The 22,113-nt window shown below is 46.1% G+C and overlaps 1 protein-coding gene and 1 long non-coding RNA gene across 30 annotated transcripts in view; both read right to left on the reverse strand.

Moving 5' to 3' along the window:
* LOC148385753 (uncharacterized) overlaps positions 1 to 20,771 on the reverse strand; it is a 226,599-nt gene extending 205,828 nt beyond the window's left edge. For 26 of the 29 annotated variants that reach the window (XR_015853117.1, XR_015853121.1, XR_015853119.1 and 23 more), the window contains exons 1-3: positions 20,674 to 20,771; positions 18,664 to 18,829; positions 1,046 to 1,123 (exon numbers count right to left, since the gene is read on the reverse strand). Coding sequence is in view for 7 of the 29 variants with exons in the window: in XM_088356378.1 (XP_088212504.1) it covers positions 1,046 to 1,048 (3 nt within the window). In the remaining 22 variants the exon portion in view is untranslated. Of the gene's footprint in view, positions 1 to 1,045; positions 1,124 to 1,246; positions 1,447 to 1,470; positions 1,798 to 18,663; positions 18,830 to 20,673 lie in introns of those variants that run through there. The other 3 variants (XR_015853115.1, XR_015853109.1, XR_015853111.1) reach the window with 3 other exon arrangements.
* On the reverse strand, positions 2,661 to 3,454 carry LOC148385772 (uncharacterized). The gene is made up of 2 exons (XR_015853154.1): positions 3,333 to 3,454; positions 2,661 to 2,963 (listed from the first exon to the last, which is right to left on the reverse strand). It is a non-coding gene; the product is annotated as an uncharacterized LOC148385772 (long non-coding RNA).
* Positions 20,772 to 22,113: the final 1,342 nt, after the last annotated feature.

Consider the following 22,113-nt stretch of genomic DNA (forward strand, 5'->3'; position numbering starts at 1 on the left):
GAAGGAAAGAAGTCGTTTAAATTATGATTTTGTTTAAATACTAGGCATAGACACAAAATCTACGGCACAAAATGGGCAGACTTTACTTGTTTGAAGAGGACTGGTTACAAGACAGACTTTTCTGATTTATTTAATGGGAAGAGGACTTATTTAGTTTATTTAATCTATTTTTGTTCCCTGGCAAAATTGGATTTGCTGAAATTGTATTTTGCCAAATCTCGATTTGAGACCTGATAGGAAGTATTAAACGCTTAGTTAAATCAATACAAGTTGGTAATAAGAGCGAGTAATGTTGGTTGAACCGATGAATGAAGGTTGAAAGCAATTTAAATTATGACTTTGTATAAATACTAGATATTAACAGAACATCTACTGCGCAAAATGGGCAGAGTTTACTTGTTTGAGAAGGAGTGGCTTATTCAAAACTAAGATTTATGTAATCTGTTTGTTCCCAGGCAAAATTGGATGTGATGCAATTCCAAATTTCACCACATGATGGTGCCCAATTTTGACTTCATAGGACATATTAAACACTTAGCTTGTTATTATGTTCAAGGTAATCAGATTTGTTTATCATTCTAATGGCCTCTTCAAAACTATTCTGGATTACTACTTTGGATCTATTCTACATTACTTGGCAACAACATACTCTGTAACAGATTAGGCAGTATAATCACATATGTTAACTTGAGAGTGCCCACACTCAATCTACTTATCGTGATGTGTTAAATCAATTACTGTTAGACATTATTTGTCTGATAATCTACCAAATCTTTGAATTGAAGAATTTGTGATTTAATTAATAGCTTGTTCGGGGTAATCAGACTTGTATATAATTCTAATGGCCTTCTTTTGAAAACTATTCTGAATTACAACTTTGGATCTTATATTACTTTGCAACAATCTACTCGGTGACAGATTAGGCAGTATAATCACATATGTTAACTTCAGTGCCCACACTGTATTTATTTATGGTTATTTGTTAAATCAAGTACTGTTAGACATGAAATAGGAAGTGTTTAACATAAATGTTATGGCTACTCACCATTGTAGCTCGCTCCTGGTCAATGATATGAGCCTCTTCTTGCAGTGGAAAACTTGCAGCCAACAAACACCGTGGAACCTAAAGGAATGAAATTAAACATTAACATTTCGCCCGGACCAACATTCACACGTACAACGCAACGCGGCTACACTTCTGCTATTACAAACGTAAATCTCCTTAAACACAACGAGTGTTACTTACCGTGTACGCTCTAGGCAAAATTGGATGTGATGCAATTCCAAATCTATCTGAAACGGCAGTTAAAAGTAGAGTTACATCAAGTTTTCTTTTTTAATCAACACAATCATTTACAACCGTTGACCAGAAAGAATCGTCGAAATTCGACGTCCCCCACAAACGCCACGCTCACTCGCTTTTCAGGGCAACAAAAGTACTTCTTTTTAAAAACGATGAGTTGTACTTACCGTGTACGCTCTGGACGGTCCAGTTGCAAGCAGAAAATAAAAATATTTCTCTTGTTAGTCGTATGTTACCATCCGCTGTGTCTTTGTCAACATCGCCGCCATTTTCCTACTTCCTGCTGCGAGCCACGCCCACGGATTTAAATTTGGGCGGAAGCTCTTTCCATTGGCGTCGTTTTCGCGTATAGCAAATCCGATTGGTTGGGAAGGGGGCACGGTTATGCAGCCGAGGAGTCCTGTGATCGGTGGGATGTAAAGTAGGCGTCGACGTCACGTCCGCGTCACGTGACCACGACGTGGCAGACGTCAAATAGCAACCGCTGTTTTGTTTAGTAGACTTACAGTTGTTATGCATTGACATAATGGCGCACACACCAAATAGATTTAAATAAATTAAATAATTCTTCTGCCCACTCTCTTTTAAACAAGTTAACTCTCCCCGCGGATTTGAATTCCGGCGAAAGTTACGCCCATCGACGTCACGTATGTCACGTGACCACGACGTGGCAGATGTCATATAGCAACCGCTGTTTTGTTTAGTAGATTTACAGTTGTTATGCATTGGCATAATGGTGTGCACTCAAAATAGATTTAAATAAATTAAATATTTCTTCTGCCTACTCCCTTTTAAACAAGTTAACTCTGCCCACGTCCATTGACGTCTTGTCTGCGTCACGTGACCACGACGTAGCGACGTCATATAGTAACCGCTGTTTTGACCAGTAGACTTAGTTATTATGCGTTGACATAATGGCGCACTGGTTAGCATGGCCACCTCTTAAGCATGATGATGCGGGTTCGACGCCTGATCAATGTTAGCATGGAGTGAGCTGAAGTGCATGGCACTGAAGATTTGAATCTTTGAAATGCGCTGAGGTCTGACATATCAGGCAGAATGGTTTGCCATCACGTTCAACAAAAAATAGAAACTTTCCCACTCTGATTAAAACGTCCTGTGTTCATCTACGTATTTTCGTTTTGCTGTGCATCTTTTCCCTGCCATTTCGAGAGCCCAATTGACACTCATAGTTTAAAGAAATGTGTTTGCCCATCCTACTTTGTGGAATTTCACCACATGCGCTTTTGACCAAAATACCAAATTGAACTCAAGTGAAGCCAACACGCACAACCCCCCCCCCCACACACACACACACACACAAATGTTGATATGAACATAAAAGAGCCGCATGCGGTTCGGGAGTTGCGGCTTGGCCAAACCTGTACTATACAACTTTATTTGTATAAAATTTTCACAACAGCTGTCACACAAACAAAGCGGGAAAAACCGAAGACGTGCGTGTTCCGCCCACGCTGGATTTATTTGCACCTTTGAAAAGACACCGTATTGCCGCAGATGTGGCAAAGAGTACTTTTGGGCATCTGAGACGGAAGGATGTCCAAAGCATCACGTCACCTGCTCTGGTAGGCATGGTGGTGGGACGTTGAGGTCAACCGCTTTGGGGTTGGCTGACTCTTTGATCGCAGGATGCCACACACTTGAAGACAGAAGCAGAAAAGCAGAGCTAAATGCAAAATGTACTCACCGGTGACTCCAATTTTTTTCCCCCCTGAAGAAACAGCTGGACGGGTGGCCCCGGCTGGCCAGTGGGACTCTTGTTATTCTGACCCTTTTTAGTGCGCGTTTGGGGCAACAACCGTTTTTTGTGGCGCTCTCTTCTGGTTCAAAAGTGCCCTTTATGTGAATTTGCTTTTCCTGCCTTCTGATTGGATGAGCGCCGGTGTGACGCGGTGCCTCTGTCACCGTGGCGGGGGGTATACGTTGGCATCGGAGCGTCTGCCAACGTCTGAGACCGGCTGGCAGTGTATCGGAGGTGTCGAGTGCGGTGCCGCTGGAGCTCACTCACCAGCTGGTGTTAGGGCCACAGAATGAAGGCCAAGGAGAAGAATAGAAAGAGAAACAGAAACTTCTCCTCCAATTGTTTGATTTGTCTCTTCTGAGCTTCGATGAATTCTTTCAGCTCTTTGTTCCTCTAGGACGGACAAATGGAAAGTGGCATTCAAAAGCCAGTAAGCGTGCAAGTAAGTGCCGGGCTGGCTTTGGGCCCTTACCTGTTGCGCGCTGTGCAGCAGATCCATTCTCTCTTGGAGGATGCAAGCGTCGCGCTCCCTCAACTCGCACATCAGGGCTCGCTTCCATTGGTCCACGGCGCTCCTAAGCTCTTCTCTCTGATCCGCCGTCAGCACGTCATTCACGCCAGCGTGGCTGGCTTTTTCGCCGTCCGTGGCGGGGCAGTCCCGCTGCGGTAGCGCCTCGTACAACATGGCCTCCAGCTCCAGGATCCTCTGGGCCGCAATCCTCGTCCATCAGTGGTCCGGCGGGAGATTTGAGGGCGGCTTACCTTATGAGCCTGGTCCATGGAACACTTCCTGAAGTCCAACTCTTCATCCAGGTAGCCCTTCTGCTTGCAGAACATATCCTAGCACAGCTCAAGGTCAGAATTGTTGGGGCACATTGCCGGAGTTCCCCTTGGCTGATGTCGCGTGTCTGTCTACCTTCTCACTTTCAATGTCCAACATCTTCTGTTGAAGTGCTGACTTGGTCACTTTGATGTATTCTAACCACTGAGGAAAGGCTGCTGTCACATAAGCAGAATGCGAGAGCGTGCGTGGACGTGCGCGTTACCTTCTCGGCTAGGGTGAGAAGGGTCCTGGCGTGAATCACGACCACCTGCTCCTCGTTGGTGAGATTCTGCAAGAGCCCAAAGGCACAGCGTCAACAAGCTTCTTTCAGCGCAAAGCCTTCCAAAAGTCACATTTGAGCCGCCGAGTCTCGTGGAGTGCGAACATAAGGAGTTCGACATACACTTACGGCGTTATAGCCCAGGATGTCCAGCTTCTTCATCAGATCACTGATGACGATGTCCGGGGGAAAGGCGCAAGGAGCAATGTAAGGTGTTCTGGGACCTCGGGTTAAGGTTAGGGTTGCGAGGGACGCCTTACCTACGCTCACGCCCTCGGCCTCGCAGTAGATCTGCAAAGGGCTGAGGCCGTCTGGGAAACGGACTTGCAGAAACTTCAAGACGGGGGAGCGCCACTCCCTCTCCTGAAAGGCAGAGGCATGCATCCGTCCGTCCGTCCGTCCGTCCGTCACATCTCTGGCCTCAACACGCTTGTGCGAGTCTTCCCACCTCCAGCTCCAGGATGCGGAACTCAAGCAGTTCGTTTTGGTCTCGGATATCCTGGATGTGCTCTTTCAGACGCGCTTCTTCCGCCTCCATCCGCCTGACCTGAAAAGACAGTCAGACCTCATCTGCGGGGCTTCCCGACAGGTGTGACGCCAAGCGACTCCGCCCAGCGCCTTTCTTTCCGTCACCTTTTCGGCCAACTGCTGATTGCTCTGACGCAGCAGCTGCTTCTCCTCCACCCACTTGACATTCTAGAAGAGACAAACGCGTGGACAGCTTTGGAATGTTGTGTCATTTTCATCCACAAATTCTTTGGTTGACTGGAAAATGACATTTGCTTTTCTCCGCATTTTCCCAGCCACGTTCGGGGGGGGGGGGGGGGGGGTTGGTCCAGTAATGCCAGACGGATGAGTGACTGAAGAATGTAGCTATTTTGTCTGAGAAAAAGGTGTGCTCAATGATGAGCTTACCTGTCCTTGTTGCTTCAGCGCTGACTCCAGATCTGCTACTCTGCTTTGATAGTGACCCATTTCTACCATCAGCTTTTCTCTGGTCTGAAAGGAGGAGGAGGGAGGCTCCTCCTCCTCCTTTCAGACCAGAGAACACCCGAGGCTGGGTGAGAACGGGGAGGCTGCGACCCGGCCGGGGGTTGCGGGAAGGGGCGCCACCTTGATCTCCTTCTCGGCGTCGTAGTCCCCTTTCGCTGGTCTGGGCTAGCAGAGCGTAGGCTCGTTGCAGCGCTTGATATTCTTGCGTCAGCTGGCGGTAGCGAAGCTCCGCCTCTTCATGCACACACCAATGCAACACAGCACTAGTACCAGAATCAGTCAGACCGGCGACAAAGCACCCGCGACGCAAAGACGAGTCCGATTCCAGGCTGAAGAGGAATGTTTGGTGCCAATACGCTGGCAGAAATGGCGGGCTACCTCTTCGGGTTCCGTGTCGGGGGTTCTGTCGGTGTGAAAAGACAAGGACGATCCGTCCGAGTCCACCAACACGTCTTCGTCGTAGCCGTAAAATGTTTCGATGACCTGCGGGCGCGGAAGCGAACATCTCTCTGAACAAACTGAAGCGACACCTCACGATGAATCGACGAGAGGAACGATAGCGAGAAAAAGGCCATTTCATCTTGCGCAACACCAAGCAGCCGCAAACAAACAGACTCACCTTGCAGGACCTCACGCTTTGTTCCTCCTCAGAGATTCTCGACGTCGGTATCGTAGCAGCAAATCTCTCTCCTGTCGACACAAATAATCCGCCTTTGAGATTCTTTGGATGCAAAGGGAACGAACGGCTCCGGCGCAGAAACAAACGCGACTCACAATGACATTTCTGACATGAGCTCCTGTCTCCAGAGCCTGAAAAACACGTCACCGGCGATGATTGGAGGGACGCTCGTCTTTTCCAAAAGTGACAACTACAGGGTGTGTCAGGGTTTTCCAGATTATCTTTATCGTATCATTGTGTTGCTTTGACTTTGACTGCGACCTGTAATAAATAATATTATTTATCCCTTATTTATCCCTATCGCTTATCCCTTCCTACACAAAGACGTAAAACACCCCTTGCTATGTTTTGACTAGAGGTCAAGGGCTTCCTCTATTCAATCCACTCTTACACCCACCCTGTTTCTCTTAATTAAAATGCTCGTGCAGGAGCCGAGAGTCAGACTTCATTCGTACAACGGATGGACTCTCCACCTGCAGGTGTCCAAAAGAACTTACTTGTCTCCCGTGTGGTTCTTGCAAAATAAGTTGGAGCGAGCGCAACTCTAACAGGGTGCATTTTGCCACTAGCTGCCTACGGACAATGACGTCGCGCTCGCGGCTCATGGTTGACGGGCTGAGCAGCCGGGCAAGTCCGTCGTTTTCAGCGCACAGCGAGTGGCAAAGGCGCTGACAAAACGGGAGCTTTGAGCTGCTGAAAACGGCAAAACAAGTCTAAAGCGTGTTCAAACGCGTGCGCACAATGCTCCTGCTTGAAAGGTCGGAATTTAAGGGGCCAATTTTTTGGATGGCGGCCGCCGGCCAAGCTTTGGACGGAAAAGGTTTCCTGGCGACAGCGAGCGAGCGCGGCGCTGCCGTACGTGCACCGAGTCGCCTGCCTGAAGACCTTGGACAAGTCGTCGATGATGTGCCGCTGCTCCACAACTTGAAGGAACTCCATTTCACCGTCCTGCTGGCCGCAACCGCGGTCCAGGTCATTGAGCGAACTAGGCCTTCTCTGTGGAACACAAATGCAGTGGACTCTGTTGGCACGCCGCCGTTGTCCGCGTCGACTTACCAAGCTTGCCATCTCCTCGTTCTCCTGGGTGACAAAGCGCACTTTGTTTTCAAGGCGACACAGCACCAGCGAGAGTTCTTCATTCTTCCTGCTCAGGCGTTTGTTTTTGTACAGGAGTGGCAGAAACTGGCTTTCTGTTTCTCTCAGTCGCTTTAGCTGCAAGCATGAAGTGCGGGATGTGAAAGACGCACAACACGCGGGCCAGAACGTATCCATTCCTTTTGCATCGGTTTGAACGGAATCGTGGCTTTGGCTCCCAATAAAAGACATCTACCAGGCAACCGACTCGCCGCGCCGCTCAACTAATAAGCAAGCGCAATGGGTGCCTCGCTGGATGGCGCGCATCAAACGTAGCGCAAACCTTCAAGCGTGCCGTCAATAAATTACCAGTTCATTGCGCTCTTCAGAAAGCAGGGCGTTTCGATCCTCCAGTTTCCTGATGACTGCGCTGAGCTCAGCGATTTTCAGATGAAACCGTCGCGTGTCCCGATCCTCCTGAGACTGAAAACGCCCCGCAACACACACACACAAGCACTCGTTCAAAGTTCAAAACTGTTTTTGTGCTACCTTCCTCCAGCAACGAACTAAGTCATGCGTACTGCAAGTGTGTGATGAGGTGGCTTACGCAATGAAGAGGATTGCTAGTAGCGGCGTTGACCCCACTTCCAGGGTAGTTTAGGCCCGCCCTTTGGGAATCCCTCAGGGCAGCGATCTGCTGCTCGGCAGCCTGAGTCTGCAGCTGAAGGCGGTGGACGTGGCCGGCCCCAGGGCTTCATCCAAAACACTAACCGCTCTGTCTTTCAGCTTGATCTCATCCGTCTGGATGTACAAACGGGGAGCGCTCAGGCAGGCGGGCAAACTCATTTGCCAGAATTGTGACAAAAACAAAGAGAGCAACCGGCCAATTTTTTTCTTGAATCGACTAGAACACCTTTGCTGTGACAAAAGCGAAGCGAGCAACCGGACATTTTCTTCTTGTGAAATAGAATAGAATAGAATGCCTTAGGTGTCATTGCACTGCAGGTATACAACGAAATTGGGAACATAGCCACGCACCGCGCATCTGATCAGTCCTACCAGTCGGCGGATCTCCCTCTCGCAGTCTCTCTTGGTTCGGCTCAGCTCCTCCCGATGCTGGTGATGAGCCGATCGGAGCTCGGCCGCTCGGGACTGCCAGGCCTGCTGGGCCGCTGCCAGGGCTTCTTCCGCGCTCCTGGTGGAGGCGACACCGCTCGGTCTCCCGACACCGCCGCGTCTCCTCCACCTCCGCCAGCAAAGCGCCCCCCCTCCTCACCTGAGCAGACATTGCGCCACCCCGGGCCGTTGAGACCGCAACGGAGCGCCGCGACGCTTACTGGGGACAAGCTACACAATACGGTAGCGGCCGCATCGAAGCCCGACGTGGCGTGCGGATAGTCAGACACGGATAGAGCGGATCACCTTGTCCATGGAGCCGTCCCTCAGGCTGAGGACCAAGGCATTCAGTCGCTGGATCTCTCCATCTTTGATTTTGATCACTCTCATCAGCTCCATTTCATGCTGCCGCAGTAATGTCTCCCTGGTAATGGCTAACTCTTTCTGCTTCTCCTCATGGAGTTTGCTTTTGAGTTCCGTCATGGCGGCGGTGGCACGGTGGTGCTCCGCCCGCAGGTCCTGACTTCTCTCTCTCTCCAGACAGCTGACCTGACATGACTTAGACTTAGACAAACTTTATTGTCATCTTGTCTGCACATGGTGCATACAAAACGAAATTCCGTTGCATACGTCTTACAACAAAGTAGTGATATTGCAGTTGAATAGAAGTAACATATCCTATGAAAATATATATATATACATATATACTATATATATATATATATATATATATTAAAAATAAGTATAAAGTGCAGCAGTGATAATTATGCAATAGTGCAAGTAGGCAAAACAGTATTCAAGAGTGTGCAGAGGAATGCTAAACCATGTATTAAACTTCTATTTAAAGGGTTTATACAAGTTCAGTAAAGTTGGTAGTGCGAGATAGTGCAAGATAGAGGTCCGTAGTGTCATAAAGTACAGTTCTGTGAATGTGTGATGCAGAGTTCAGTTTAGAGCTCAACAGTTCTAGTGTTCAACAGTCTGATGACAGCAGGGAAAAAGCTGTTGCAGAACCTGGTGGACCTGCAGCGGATGCTGCAAACCTCTTCCCAGAGGGCAGCAGGGAGAACAGTCCATGGTGGGGGTGTGATGGGTCATTGATGATGTTACGGGCACGGGACATGCAGCGCTGAGATGAAATGTCCTGAATGGAGGGAAGAGGAGCCCCTATGATCCTCTCTGCTGTCCTCACCACTCTCCTCACGTTCTTCCAATCGGAGGCGGTGCAGCCTCCACACCACACAGAGAGACAGCTTGTCAGAATGCTCTCTATGGTGCTCCTGTAGAACGTCCTCATGATGGGTGGGGGCAGGTGGGCTCTCCTCATCCTCCGCAGGAAGTACAAGCGCTTCTGTGCCCTCTTGACCAGTGCCGTAGTGTTCATAGTCCAGGTGAGGTCTTCTGTGATGTGGACCCCCAGGAATTTGGTGGTGCTGACCACCTCCACAGCTGAGCTGTTGATGATCAGTGGAGCGTGGTGAGGCTGTTTTTTCCTGAAGTCGACGATGATCTCCTTCATCTTCTCCTCATTCAAGATCAGGCTGTTTTCTCTGCACCAGCCCACCAGCTGCTCCACCTCCTCTCTGTAGTCCAGGTCGTTGTTGTCTCTGATGAGCCCCACCACCGTTGTGTCGTCTGCTGACTTCACGATGTGATTGGTGGTGAACCTGAGGACGCAGTCGTGTGTCATCAGGGTGCACAGCAGGGGGCTCATGACGCAGCCCTGAAGGGAGCCTGTGCTGAGGGTGATGACATCAGAGGTGTTCTGTCCGACCCGGACTGACTGAGGTCTGTTGGTGAGGAAGTCTAGCAGCCAGTTGCGAAGGGGGGTGTTGAAGCCCAGGTGTTCCAATTTTCCTACCAGATGCTGTGGGATGATGGTGTTAAACGCTGAGCTGAAGTCCAGGAACAGCCTCCGCACATGGGTGTTCTTCTCCTCCAGGTGAGCCAGGCTCAGGTGAAGAACGGAGGAGATGGCGTCCTGAGTGGAGCGGTTTTGCCGGTCGGCAAACTGGAACGGGTCAAATAATAGGGGGAGTCTGGAAACGATGTGACCTTTAAGCAGCCTTTCGAAGCACTTCATCATAACCGGAGTCAGTGCAACAGGCCGGTAATCATTAAATGAGGTGATTTGAGGTTTCTTCGGCACCGGAATGATGGAGGCAGTCTTAAAGCACGCCGGCACTGTGGCTTGGCCCAGCGAGGTGTTAAAAATGTCTGTGATGACCCCAGCCAGATGACTTGCACATTCCCTGAACACACGCCCAGGAATGTTGTCGGGGCCAGGGGCCTTACAGGGGTTGACTCTCCTCAGGGTCTTCAACACATCGGCGGAGTCAAGGCAGAGTACCTCCTCTTCCTGATGGGGGACAGTTTTAACTGCTGGAGTGCCGTTTAGTGCCTCGAACCTCCCAAAGAAGTTATTTAGACCATTTAGAAAGTCAGCATCAACTACACCCACCGGGGGGGGGGAGGGTGAGTTGTAGTCTGTAATCGCCCGTATGCCTTGCCACATACTCCTGATGTTTTTGACGTCGTGGAAACGATCCTGAAATTTTCGACTGCGGTCTCGCTTCGCTATCCTGATGGCACGGTTCAAGTTGGCTCTCGCTGTCCTCAGTGTCTCCTTGTCGCCAGACTTGAAGGCAGAGTTCCGCGCTCGTAGCGTTTGACGTACCTCCTCAGTCATCCAGGGTCGTTGGTTGCCCCGGGTGATGATATTCTTAGTGGTGCTGACGTCCTCGGTGCATTTGTTGATGTAGGCTGACACAGTCATGGCACACGCATGTCTAATCTACATCGGGAAAACTGGGAGGGAGGGAGGCAGGCAGGGAGGCAGGCAGGGAGGCAGGCAGGGAGGCAGGCAGTGTCTGTCTGTTGAGGTTTTCACCTTGTTCTTCTCCTGCTGAAGTTCTAACTGGACGTCCATCAGTTTGGTTCTCAGCTCGTCATTGGCGGCCTGAAGGGCGTCCGTTCGCTCCGCCTTGGCCCGCCCTGCCGGAGCTCGTTTGGACATCTCTTACTCGAGTCTCGCCCGGTCGTCAGTCAGAGATCACAACATTTGTACCTGGAGAGCACAAACGCAGCGCTGTTTTCCACTGGCTTCGAACTCAACTTCAATCGGTACCGTAACTTACAACATCATAAACATAGAACTAGCTTGACTTATTCATTGAATAAATGCATTTGGTTCTTCAAAACTGCATCACGCAACATAGCGTGACCGAGACGGCCGTTATCCACCTGCGTGAAGTTATTTGGTGAAATGAATGAGATGTTTAAGACACCATCGTTCTGTCTCTATGTAGATGAAGGGAAATAATCGATTGCTGAAGGTCCAAAGGTGTTGTGATAAACAAATAAACATATTAGTGATTAGTGACATATTTGTGATAAACATATTAGGCAGGATAATCACATATGTTAACGTGACTGCCCACACTGTATTTATTTATGGTTATTTGTTAAATCGAGTACTGTTAGACATGAAATAGGAAGTGTTTAACATAAATGGAAGACGAAAGGGGTACTCACCATTGTAGCTCCTGCTGGTCAATGATACGAGCCTTTTCTTGCAGTGGAAAACATACAGCCAACAAACACCGTGGAACCTAAAGGAATGAAATTAAACATTAACATTTAGCCTCAACCAACATTCACAGATACAACGCAACGCAAACTACACAAACGTAAATCTTTTTAAACACAATGAGTTGTACTTACCGTGTACGCTCTAGACGGTCCACTTGCAAGCAGAAAATAAAGATATTTCTGTTGATAATCGTCGTGTTTGTATCCGGTGTCTCGCTCAAGGCCATTGCGCCCACAGATTTGAATTTTGGCGAGAGTTCAGCCTATTGACGTCATTTCCGCGGTGTAATACCCGCATATCTGAAACGGCAAAGTTAAGAGTAGAGTTAAATAAAGTTTTTAGTCAACGCAATAATTTACAACCGTTGACCAGTCGAAATGATCGTCGAAATTTGGCGTCTGTGGCTGGAAGCAGACGCCGAGTTCGACATTCCTCCCAAACGCCACACTCCCTCGCTTTTCAGGGCTAAAAAAAAACAGTTGTAATTACCTTGTACGCTCTAGACGGTCAAGTTGCAAGCTGAAAACAAAAATATTTGCCTTGTTAGTCATCGTGTTACTAACCGCTGTGTCTTGTTTGCCAGAACTGCCGCTTTCCTACTTCCTGTTGCAAGCCACGCCCACGGATTATAATTTTGCCGTGAGTTCCGCCTATTGACGTCATGTCCGCGTCACATGACTGCGACGTAATATTATCTAAAACTGTTTGTGCGGTATTGTCTTGTTCTGTGCGGTATTGTGTTATTCTGTGCGGCGTCGTGTTGTTCTGTGCGGCGTCGTGTTGTTCAGTGCGACGTCGTGTTGTTCAGTGCGGCATGGTGTTGTTCAGTGCGGCATGGTGTTGTTCAGTGCGGCATAATGTTGTTCAGTGCGGCATAATGTTGTTCAGTGCGGCATGGTGTTGTTCAGTGCGGGATGGTGTTGTTCAGTGCGGCATGGTGTTGTTCAATGCGGGATCGTGTTGTTCAGTGCGGGGTGGTGTTGTTCAGTGCGGGATCGTGTTGTTCAGTGCGGCATAATGTTGTTCAGTGCAGCATGGTGTTGTTCAGTGCGGCATGGTGTTGTTCAGTGCGACATAATGTTGTTTAGTGCGGCATAATGTTGTTCAGTGCGGCATAATGTTGTTCAGTGCGGCATGGTGTTGTTCAGTGCGGCATGGTGTTGTTCAGTGCGGCATGGTGTTGTTCAGTGCAGGATGGTGTTGTTCAGTGCGGCATGGTGTTGTTTAATGCGGCATGGTGTTGTTCAGTGCGGGATGGTGTTGTTCAGTGCAGGATGGTGTTGTTCAGTGCGGCATGGTGTTGTTCAGTGCGGAATGGTGTTGTTCAGTGCAGGATGGTGTTGTTCAGTGCGGCATGGTGTTGTTCAGTGCAGGATGGTGTTGTTCAATGCGGGATCGTGTTGTTCAGTGCGGCATGGTGTTGTTCAGTGCGGCATGGTGTTGTTCAGTGCGGCATAATGTTGTTCAGTGCGGCATGGTGTTGTTCAGTGCGGCATGGTGTTGTTCAGTGCGGAATGGTGTTGTTCAGTGCGGCATGGTGTTGTTCAGTGCGGGATGGTGTTGTTCAATGCGGGATCGTGTTGTTCAGTGCGGGGTGGTGTTGTTCAGTGCAGGATGGTGTTGTTCAGTGCAGGATGGTGTTGTTCAGTGCGGCATGGTGTTGTTCAATGCAGGATCGTGTTGTTCAGTGCAGCATAATGTTGTTCAGTGCAGCATGGTGTTGTTCAGTGCGGCATGGTGTTGTTCAATGCGGCATGGTGTTGTTCAGTGCGGGATGGTGTTGTTCAGTGCGGCATGGTGTTTTTCAGTGCGGCATAATGTTGTTCAGTGCGGCATGGTGTTGTTCAGTGCGGCATGGTGTTGTTCAGTGCGACATAATGTTGTTCAGTGCGGCATAATGTTGTTCAGTGCGGCATGGTGTTGTTCAGTGCGGCATAATGTTGTTCAGTGCGCCATAATGTTGTTCAGTGCGGCATAATGTTGTTCAGTGCGGCATGGTGTTGTTCAGTGCGGCATGGTGTTGTTCAGTGCGGCATGGTGTTGTTCAGTGCGGAATGGTGTTGTTCAGTGTGGCATGGTGTTGTTCAGTGCGGCATGGTGTTGTTCAGTGCAGGATGGTGTTGTTCAATGCGGGATCGTGTTGTTCAGTGCGGCATAATGTTGTCCAGTGCGCAATAATGTTGTTCAGTGCGGCATGGTGTTGTTCAGTGCAGCGTAATGTTGTTCAGTGCGGCATGGTGTTGTTCAGTGCGGAATGGTGTTGTTCAGTGCGGCATGGTGTTGTTCAGTGCGGGATGGTGTTGTTCAGTGCGGCATGGTGTTGCTCAGTGCGGCATGGTGTTGTTCAGTGCGGGATGGTGTTGTTCATTGCGGCATGGTGTTGTTCAGTGCGGCATGGTGTTGTTCAGTGCGGCATGGTGTTGTTCAGTGCGGCATAATGTTGTTCAGTGCGCCATAATGTTGTTCAGTGCGGCATGGTGTTGTTCAGTGCGGGATGGTGTTGTTCAGTGCAGGATGGTGTTGTTCAGTGCGGCATGGTGTTGTTCAATGCGGGATCGTGTTGTTCAGTGCGGCATGGTGTTGTTCGGTGCGGCATGGTGTTGTTCAGTGCGGCATGGTGTTGTTCAGTGCGGCATGGTGTTGTTCAGTGCGGCATAATGTTGTTCAGTGCGGCATAATGTTGTTCAGTGCGGCATAATGTTGTTCAGTGCGGCATAATGTTGTTCAGTGCGGCATAATGTTGTTCAGTGCGGGATGGTGTTGTTCATTGCGGCATGGTGTTGTTCAGTGCGGCATGGTGTTGTTCAGTGCGGCATGGTGTTGTTCAGTGCGGGATGGTGTTGTTCAGTGCAGGATGGTGTTGTTCAATGCGGCATGGTGTTGTTCAGTGCGGCATGGTGTTGTTCATTTCGGCATAATGTTGTTCAGTGCGGCATAATGTTGTTTAGTGCGGCATGGTGTTGTTCAGTGCGGGATGGTGTTGTTCAGTGCGTTATAATGTTGTTCAGTGCGGCATGGTGTTGTTCAGTGCGGCATGGTGTTGTTCAGTGCGGCATGGTGTTGTTCAGTGCGGCATAATGTTGTTCAGTGCGGCATAATGTTGTTCAGTGCGGCATGGTGTTGTTCAGTGCGGGATGGTGTTGTTCAGTGCGGGATGGTGTTGTTCAGTGCGGCATGGTGTTCAATGCGGAATGGTGTTGTTCAGTGCAGGATGGTGTTGTTCAGTGCGGCATGGTGTTGTTCAGTGCGGCATAATGTTGTTTAGTGCGGCATGGTGTTGTTCAGTGCGGGATGGTGTTGTTCAGTGCGTTATAATGTTGTTCAGTGCGGCATGGTGTTGTTCAGTGCAGCGTAATGTTGTTCAGTGCGGCATGGTGTTGTTCAGTGCGGAATGGTGTTGTTCAGTGCGGCATGGTGTTGTTCAGTGCGAGATGGTGTTGTTCAGTGCGGCATGGTGTTGCTCAGTGCGGCATGGTGTTGTTCAGTGCGCCATAATGTTGTTCAGTGCGGCATGGTGTTGTTCAGTGCGGGATGGTGTTGTTCAGTGCAGGATGGTGTTGTTCAGTGCGGGATGGTGTTGTTCAGTGCAGGATGGTGTTGTTCAGTGCGGCATGGTGTTGTTCAATGCGGGATCGTGTTGTTCAGTGCGGCATGGTGTTGTTCAGTGCGGCATGGTGTTGTTCAGTGCGGCATGGTGTTGTTCAGTGCGGCATGGTGTTGTTCAGTGCGGCATAATGTTGTTCAGTGCGGCATAATGTTGTTCAGTGCGGGATGGTGTTGTTCATTGCGGCATGGTGTTGTTCAGTGCGGCATGGTGTTGTTCAGTGCGGCATGGTGTTGTTCAGTGCGGCATGGTGTTGTTCAGTGCGGGATGGTGTTGTTCAGTGCAGGATGGTGTTGTTCAGTGCGGCATGGTGTTGTTCAGTGCGGCATGGTGTTGTTCATTTCGGCATAATGTTGTTCAGTGCGGCATAATGTTGTTTAGTGCGGCATGGTGTTGTTCAGTGCGGGATGGTGTTGTTCAGTGCGTTATAATGTTGTTCAGTGCGGCATGGTGTTGTTCAGTGCGGCATGGTGTTGTTCAGTGCGGCATGGTGTTGTTCAGTGCGGCATAATGTTGTTCAGTGCGGCATAATGTTGTTCAGTGCGGCATGGTGTTGTTCAGTGCGGGATGGTGTTGTTCAGTGCGGGATGGTGTTGTTCAGTGCGGCATGGTGTTCAATGCGGAATGGTGTTGTTCAGTGCAGGATGGTGTTGTTCAGTGCGGCATGGCGTTGTTCAGTGCGGCATAATGTTGTTCAGTGCGGCATGGTGTTGTTCAGTGCGGCATGGTGTTGTTCAGTGCGGCATGGTGTTGTTCAGTGCGGCATAATGTTGTTCAGTGCGGCATGGTGTTGTTCAGTGCGGCGTGGTGTTGTTCAGTGCGGCATAATGTTGTTCAGTGCGGCATAATGTTGTTCAGTGCGGCATGGTGTTGTTCAGTGCGGGATGGTGTTGTTCAGTGCGGGATGGTGTTGTTCAGTGCAGGATGGTGTTGTTCAGTGCGGCATGGTGTTCAGTGCGGGATGGTGTCTTTCAGTGCGGCATGGTGTCGTTCAGTGCGGCATGGTGTCTTTCAGTGCGGCATGGTGTCGTTCAGTGAGGCATGGTGTTGTTCAGTGCGGCATGGTGTTGTTTAGTGCGGCATGGTGTTGTTCAGTGCGGGATGGTGTTGTTCAGTGTGGCATGGTGTTCAGTGCGGCATGGTGTTGTTCAGTGCGGTATCGTGTTGTTCAGTCCGGTATCGTGTTTCTCAGTGCGGTATCGTGTTGTTCAGTGCAGTATCGTTGTGTTGTTCGTATTGTGTTTAACACTTAGCCTCTAACACTTAGCCTCTAACACTTAGCCTCTAGCATCTAGAAGGTAAATAAATAGGAAGGAAGGACTCACCGGTGACGTCTTCGCCCACGTCCAAGCGTTGTACTTTGTATTTTCATCCTTCTGACAGTGGAAAACATAGCCAACAAACACCGTGGAACCTAAACGAATGAAAGAAAACTATCATTTGGCCACAACCAACATTCACAGATACAACACAATGTGACGTGCGGGGTTGAGGTTAAAGGTTGAGTGAAGGGCCCTCGTTTTAAACTACTTTTTTGAAAAGGATTGGGAACAAGTAAGACGTATTTAATTTATTTAATGGGAAGTAGTAAGAGCTATTGAATTTAATCTATGTATTATATTCTATTGTATTGTATTCTGTTGTATTCTTTTGGATTGTATTCACACTAACCCCACTAAAACTTCAGCCCACAAAAACTCGCCTCTGGCGCCTAGCCTCTGGCACTTAGCCTCTAACACTTAGCCTTTAACACTTAGCCTTTAACACTTAGCCTAGAAGGTGAATAAATAGGGTTAAAGGTTGAGTGAAGGGACCTCGTTTTAAACTACTTTTTTGAAAAGGAGTGGGAACAAGTAAGACGTATTTAATTTATTTAATGGGAAGTAGTAAGACTTATTAAATTTATTTAATCTACTTTTCTTCCCAGGCAAAATTTGATGTGCTGGAATTCCAAATTTCCAAAGTGAATGAAGGAATGAAGTCCTTTAAATTATGATTTTGTATAAATACTAGGCATTAACACAAAATCGACGGCACAAAATGGGCAGACTTTACTTGTTTGAAAAGGACTGGTTACAAGACAGACTTTTTTAATTTATTTAATGGGAAGAAGACTTATTTAGTTTAATTGATCTATTTTTGTTCCCTGGCAAAATTCGATTTGCTGCAATTCCAAATTTCCAAAGTGAATGAAGGAAAGAAGTCGTTTAAATTATGATTTTGTTTAAATACTAGGCATAGACACAAAATCTACGGCACAAAATGGGCAGACTTTACTTGTTTGAAGAGGACTGGTTACAAGACAGACTTTTCTGATTTATTTAATGGGAAGAAGACTTATTTAGTTTATTTAATCTATTTTTGTTCCCTGGCAAAATTGGATTTGCTGAAATTGTATTTTGCCAAATCTTGCCTTGAGACCTGATAGGAAGTATTAAACGCTTAGTTAAATCAATACAAGTTGGTAATAAGAGCGAGTAATGTTGGTTGAACCGATGAATGAAGGTTGAAAGCAATTTAAATTATGACTTTGTATAAATACTAGATATTAACAGAACATCTACTGCGCGAAATGGGCAGAGTTTACTTGTTTGAGAAGGAGTGGCTTATTCAAAACTAAGATTTATTTAATCTGTTTGTTCCCAGGCAAAATTGGATGTGATGCAATTCCAAATTTCACCACATGATGGTGCCCAATTTTGACTTCATAGGACATATTAAACACTTAGCTTGTTATTATGTTCAAGGTAATCAGATTTGTTTATTATTCTAATGGCCTCTTCAAAACTATTCTGGATTACTACTTTGGATCTATTCTACATTACTTGGCAACAACATACTCTGTAACAGATTAGGCAGTATAATCACATATGTTAACTTGAGAGTGCCCACACTCAATCTACTTATCGTGATGTGTTAAATCAATTACTGTTAGACATTATTTGTCTGATAATCTACCAAATCTATGAATTGAAGAATTTGTGATTTAATTAATAGCTTGTTCAGGGTAATCAGACTTGTATATAATTCTAATGGCCTTCTTTTGAAAACTATTCTGAATTACAACTTTGGATCTTATATTACTTTGCAACAATCTACTCCGTGACAGATTAGGCAGTATAATCACATATGTTAACTTCAGTGCCCACACTGTATTTATTTATGGTTATTTGTTAAATCAAGTACTGTTAGACATGAAATAGGAAGTGTTTAACATAAATGTTATGGCTACTCACCATTGTAGCTCGCTCCTGGTCAATGATACGAGCCTCTTCTTGCAGTGGAAAACTTGCAGCCAACAAACACCGTGGAACCTAAAGGAATGAAATTAAACATTAACATTTCGCCTCGACCAATTTTCACACGTACAACGCAACGTGGCTACACTTCTGCTATTACAAACGTAAATCTCCTTAAACACAATGAGTGTTACTTACCGTGTACGCTCTAGACGGTCCAGTTGCAAGCAGAAAATAAAGATATTTCTGTTGATAATCGTCGCTGCTCAGTGGCTCACGGCCATCGCGCCAACAGATTTGAATCGGAGGTTCGGGCAATTACGTCATATCCGCGGCACATGACTGCGACGTAATACCCGCTTATCTGAAACGGCAGTTAAAAGTAGAGTTACATCAAGTTTTCTTGGAACCTAAACGAATGAAAGAAAACTATCATTTGGCCACAACCAACATTCACAGATACAACACAACGTGCGGGGTTGAGGTTAAAGATTGAGTGAAGGGCCCTCGTTTTAAACTACTGTTTTGAAAAGGAGTGGGAACAAGTAAGACGTATTTAATTTATTTAATGGGAAGTAGTAAGACTTATTAAATTTATTTAATCTACTTTTCTTCCCAGGCAAAATTTGATGTGCTGCAATTCCAAATTTCCAAAGTGAATGAAGGAATGAAGTCCTTTAAATTATGATTTGAAGTCCCAATGATTGTCACACACACAACTGGGTGCGGTGAAATTTGTCTCTGCATTTAACCCATCCCCGAAGGGAGCAGTGGGCAGCAGCGGTGCCGCGCCCGGGAATCATTTGGTGATCTAACCCCCCAATTCCAACCCTTAATGCTGAGTGCCAAGCAGGGAGGCAATGGGTCCCATTTTTATAGTCTTTGGTATGACCCGGCCAGGGTTTGAACCCACAACCTTCCAGTCTCAGGGCGGACACTCTACCACTAGGCCACTGAGCTGGTATAAATTTTGTATAAATACTAGGCATTAACACAAAATCGACGGCACAAAATGGGCAGACTTTACTTGTTTGAAAAGGACTGGTTACAAGACAGACTTTTTTAATTTATTTAATGGGAAGAAGACTTATTTAGTTTAATTGATCTATTTTTGTTCCCTGCCAAAATTCGATTTGCTGCAATTCCAAATTTCCAAAGTGAATGAAGGAAAGAAGTCGTTTAAATTATGATTTTGTTTAAATACTAGGCATAGACACAAAATCTACGGCACAAAATGGGCAGACTTTACTTGTTTGAAGAGGACTGGTTACAAGACAGACTTTTCTGATTTATTTAATGGGAAGAGGACTTATTTAGTTTATTTAATCTATTTTTGTTCCCTGGCAAAATTGGATTTGCTGAAATTGTATTTTGCCAAATCTCGATTTGAGACCTGATAGGAAGTATTAAACGCTTAGTTAAATCAATACAAGTTGGTAATAAGAGCGAGTAATGTTGGTTGAACCGATGAATGAAGGTTGAAAGCAATTTAAATTATGACTTTGTATAAATACTAGATATTAACAGAACATCTACTGCGCAAAATGGGCAGAGTTTACTTGTTTGAGAAGGAGTGGCTTATTCAAAACTAAGATTTATGTAATCTGTTTGTTCCCAGGCAAAATTGGATGTGATGCAATTCCAAATTTCACCACATGATGGTGCCCAATTTTGACTTCATAGGACATATTAAACACTTAGCTTGTTATTATGTTCAAGGTAATCAGATTTGTTTATCATTCTAATGGCCTCTTCAAAACTATTCTGGATTACTACTTTGGATCTATTCTACATTACTTGGCAACAACATACTCTGTAACAGATTAGGCAGTATAATCACATATGTTAACTTGAGAGTGCCCACACTCAATCTACTTATCGTGATGTGTTAAATCAATTACTGTTAGACATTATTTGTCTGATAATCTACCAAATCTTTGAATTGAAGAATTTGTGATTTAATTAATAGCTTGTTCAGGGTAATCAGACTTGTATATAATTCTAATGGCCTTCTTTTGAAAACTATTCTGAATTACAACTTTGGATCTTATATTACTTTGCAACAATCTACTCCGTGACAGATTAGGCAGTATAATCACATATGTTAACTTCAGTGCCCACACTGTATTTATTTATGGTTATTTGTTAAATCAAGTACTGTTAGACATGAAATAGGAAGTGTTTAACATAAATGTTATGGCTACTCACCATTGTAGCTCGCTCCTGGTCAATGATACGAGCCTCTTCTTGCAGTGGAAAACTTGCAGCCAACAAACACCGTGGAACCTAAAGGAATGAAATTAAACATTAACATTTCGCCTCGACCAATTTTCACACGTACAACGCAACGCGGCTACACTTCTGCTATTACAAACGTAAATCTCCTTAAACACAATGAGTGTTACTTACCGTGTACGCTGTAGACGGTCCAGTTGCAAGCAGAAAATAAAGATATTTCTGTTGATAATCGTCGCTGCTCAGTGGCTCACGGCCATCGCGCCAACAGATTTGAATTTTGGCGGAGGTTCGGGCAATTACGTCATATCCGCGGCATTTGACTGCGACGTAATACCCGCTTATCTGAAACGGCAGTTAAAAGTAGAGTTACATCAAGTTTTCTTGGAACCTAAACGAATGAAAGAAAACTATCATTTGGCCACAACCAACATTCACAGATACAACACAACGTGCGGGGTTGAGGTTAAAGATTGAGTGAAGGGACCTCGTTTTAAACTACTGTTTTGAAAAGGAGTGGGAACAAGTAAGACGTATTTAATTTATTTAATGGGAAGTAGTAAGACTTATTAAATTTATTTAATCTACTTTTCTTCCCAGGCAAAATTTGATGTGCTGCAATTCCAAATTTCCAAAGTGAATGAAGGAATGAAGTCCTTTAAATTATGATTTTGTATAAATACTAGGCATTAACACAAAATCGACGGCACAAAATGGGCAGACTTTACTTGTTTGAAAAGGACTGGTTACAAGACAGACTTTTTTAATTTATTTAATGGGAAGAAGACTTATTTAGTTTAATTGATCTATTTTTGTTCCCTGCCAAAATTCGATTTGCTGCAATTCCAAATTTCCAAAGTGAATGAAGGAAAGAAGTCGTTTAAATTATGATTTTGTTTAAATACTAGGCATAGACACAAAATCTACGGCACAAAATGGGCAGACTTTACTTGTTTGAAGAGGACTGGTTACAAGACAGACTTTTCTGATTTATTTAATGGGAAGAGGACTTATTTAGTTTATTTAATCTATTTTTGTTCCCTGGCAAAATTGGATTTGCTGAAATTGTATTTTGCCAAATCTCGATTTGAGACCTGATAGGAAGTATTAAACGCTTAGTTAAATCAATACAAGTTGGTAATAAGAGCGAGTAATGTTGGTTGAACCGATGAATGAAGGTTGAAAGCAATTTAAATTATGACTTTGTATAAATACTAGATATTAACAGAACATCTACTGCGCAAAATGGGCAGAGTTTACTTGTTTGAGAAGGAGTGGCTTATTCAAAACTAAGATTTATGTAATCTGTTTGTTCCCAGGCAAAATTGGATGTGATGCAATTCCAAATTTCACCACATGATGGTGCCCAATTTTGACTTCATAGGACATATTAAACACTTAGCTTGTTATTAT

Source organism: Syngnathus floridae, chromosome 16 (assembly GCF_059516105.1).
Source record: "Syngnathus floridae isolate MCC-2025c chromosome 16, RoL_Sflo_1.0, whole genome shotgun sequence".
Taxonomy (NCBI): domain Eukaryota; kingdom Metazoa; phylum Chordata; class Actinopteri; order Syngnathiformes; family Syngnathidae; genus Syngnathus; species Syngnathus floridae.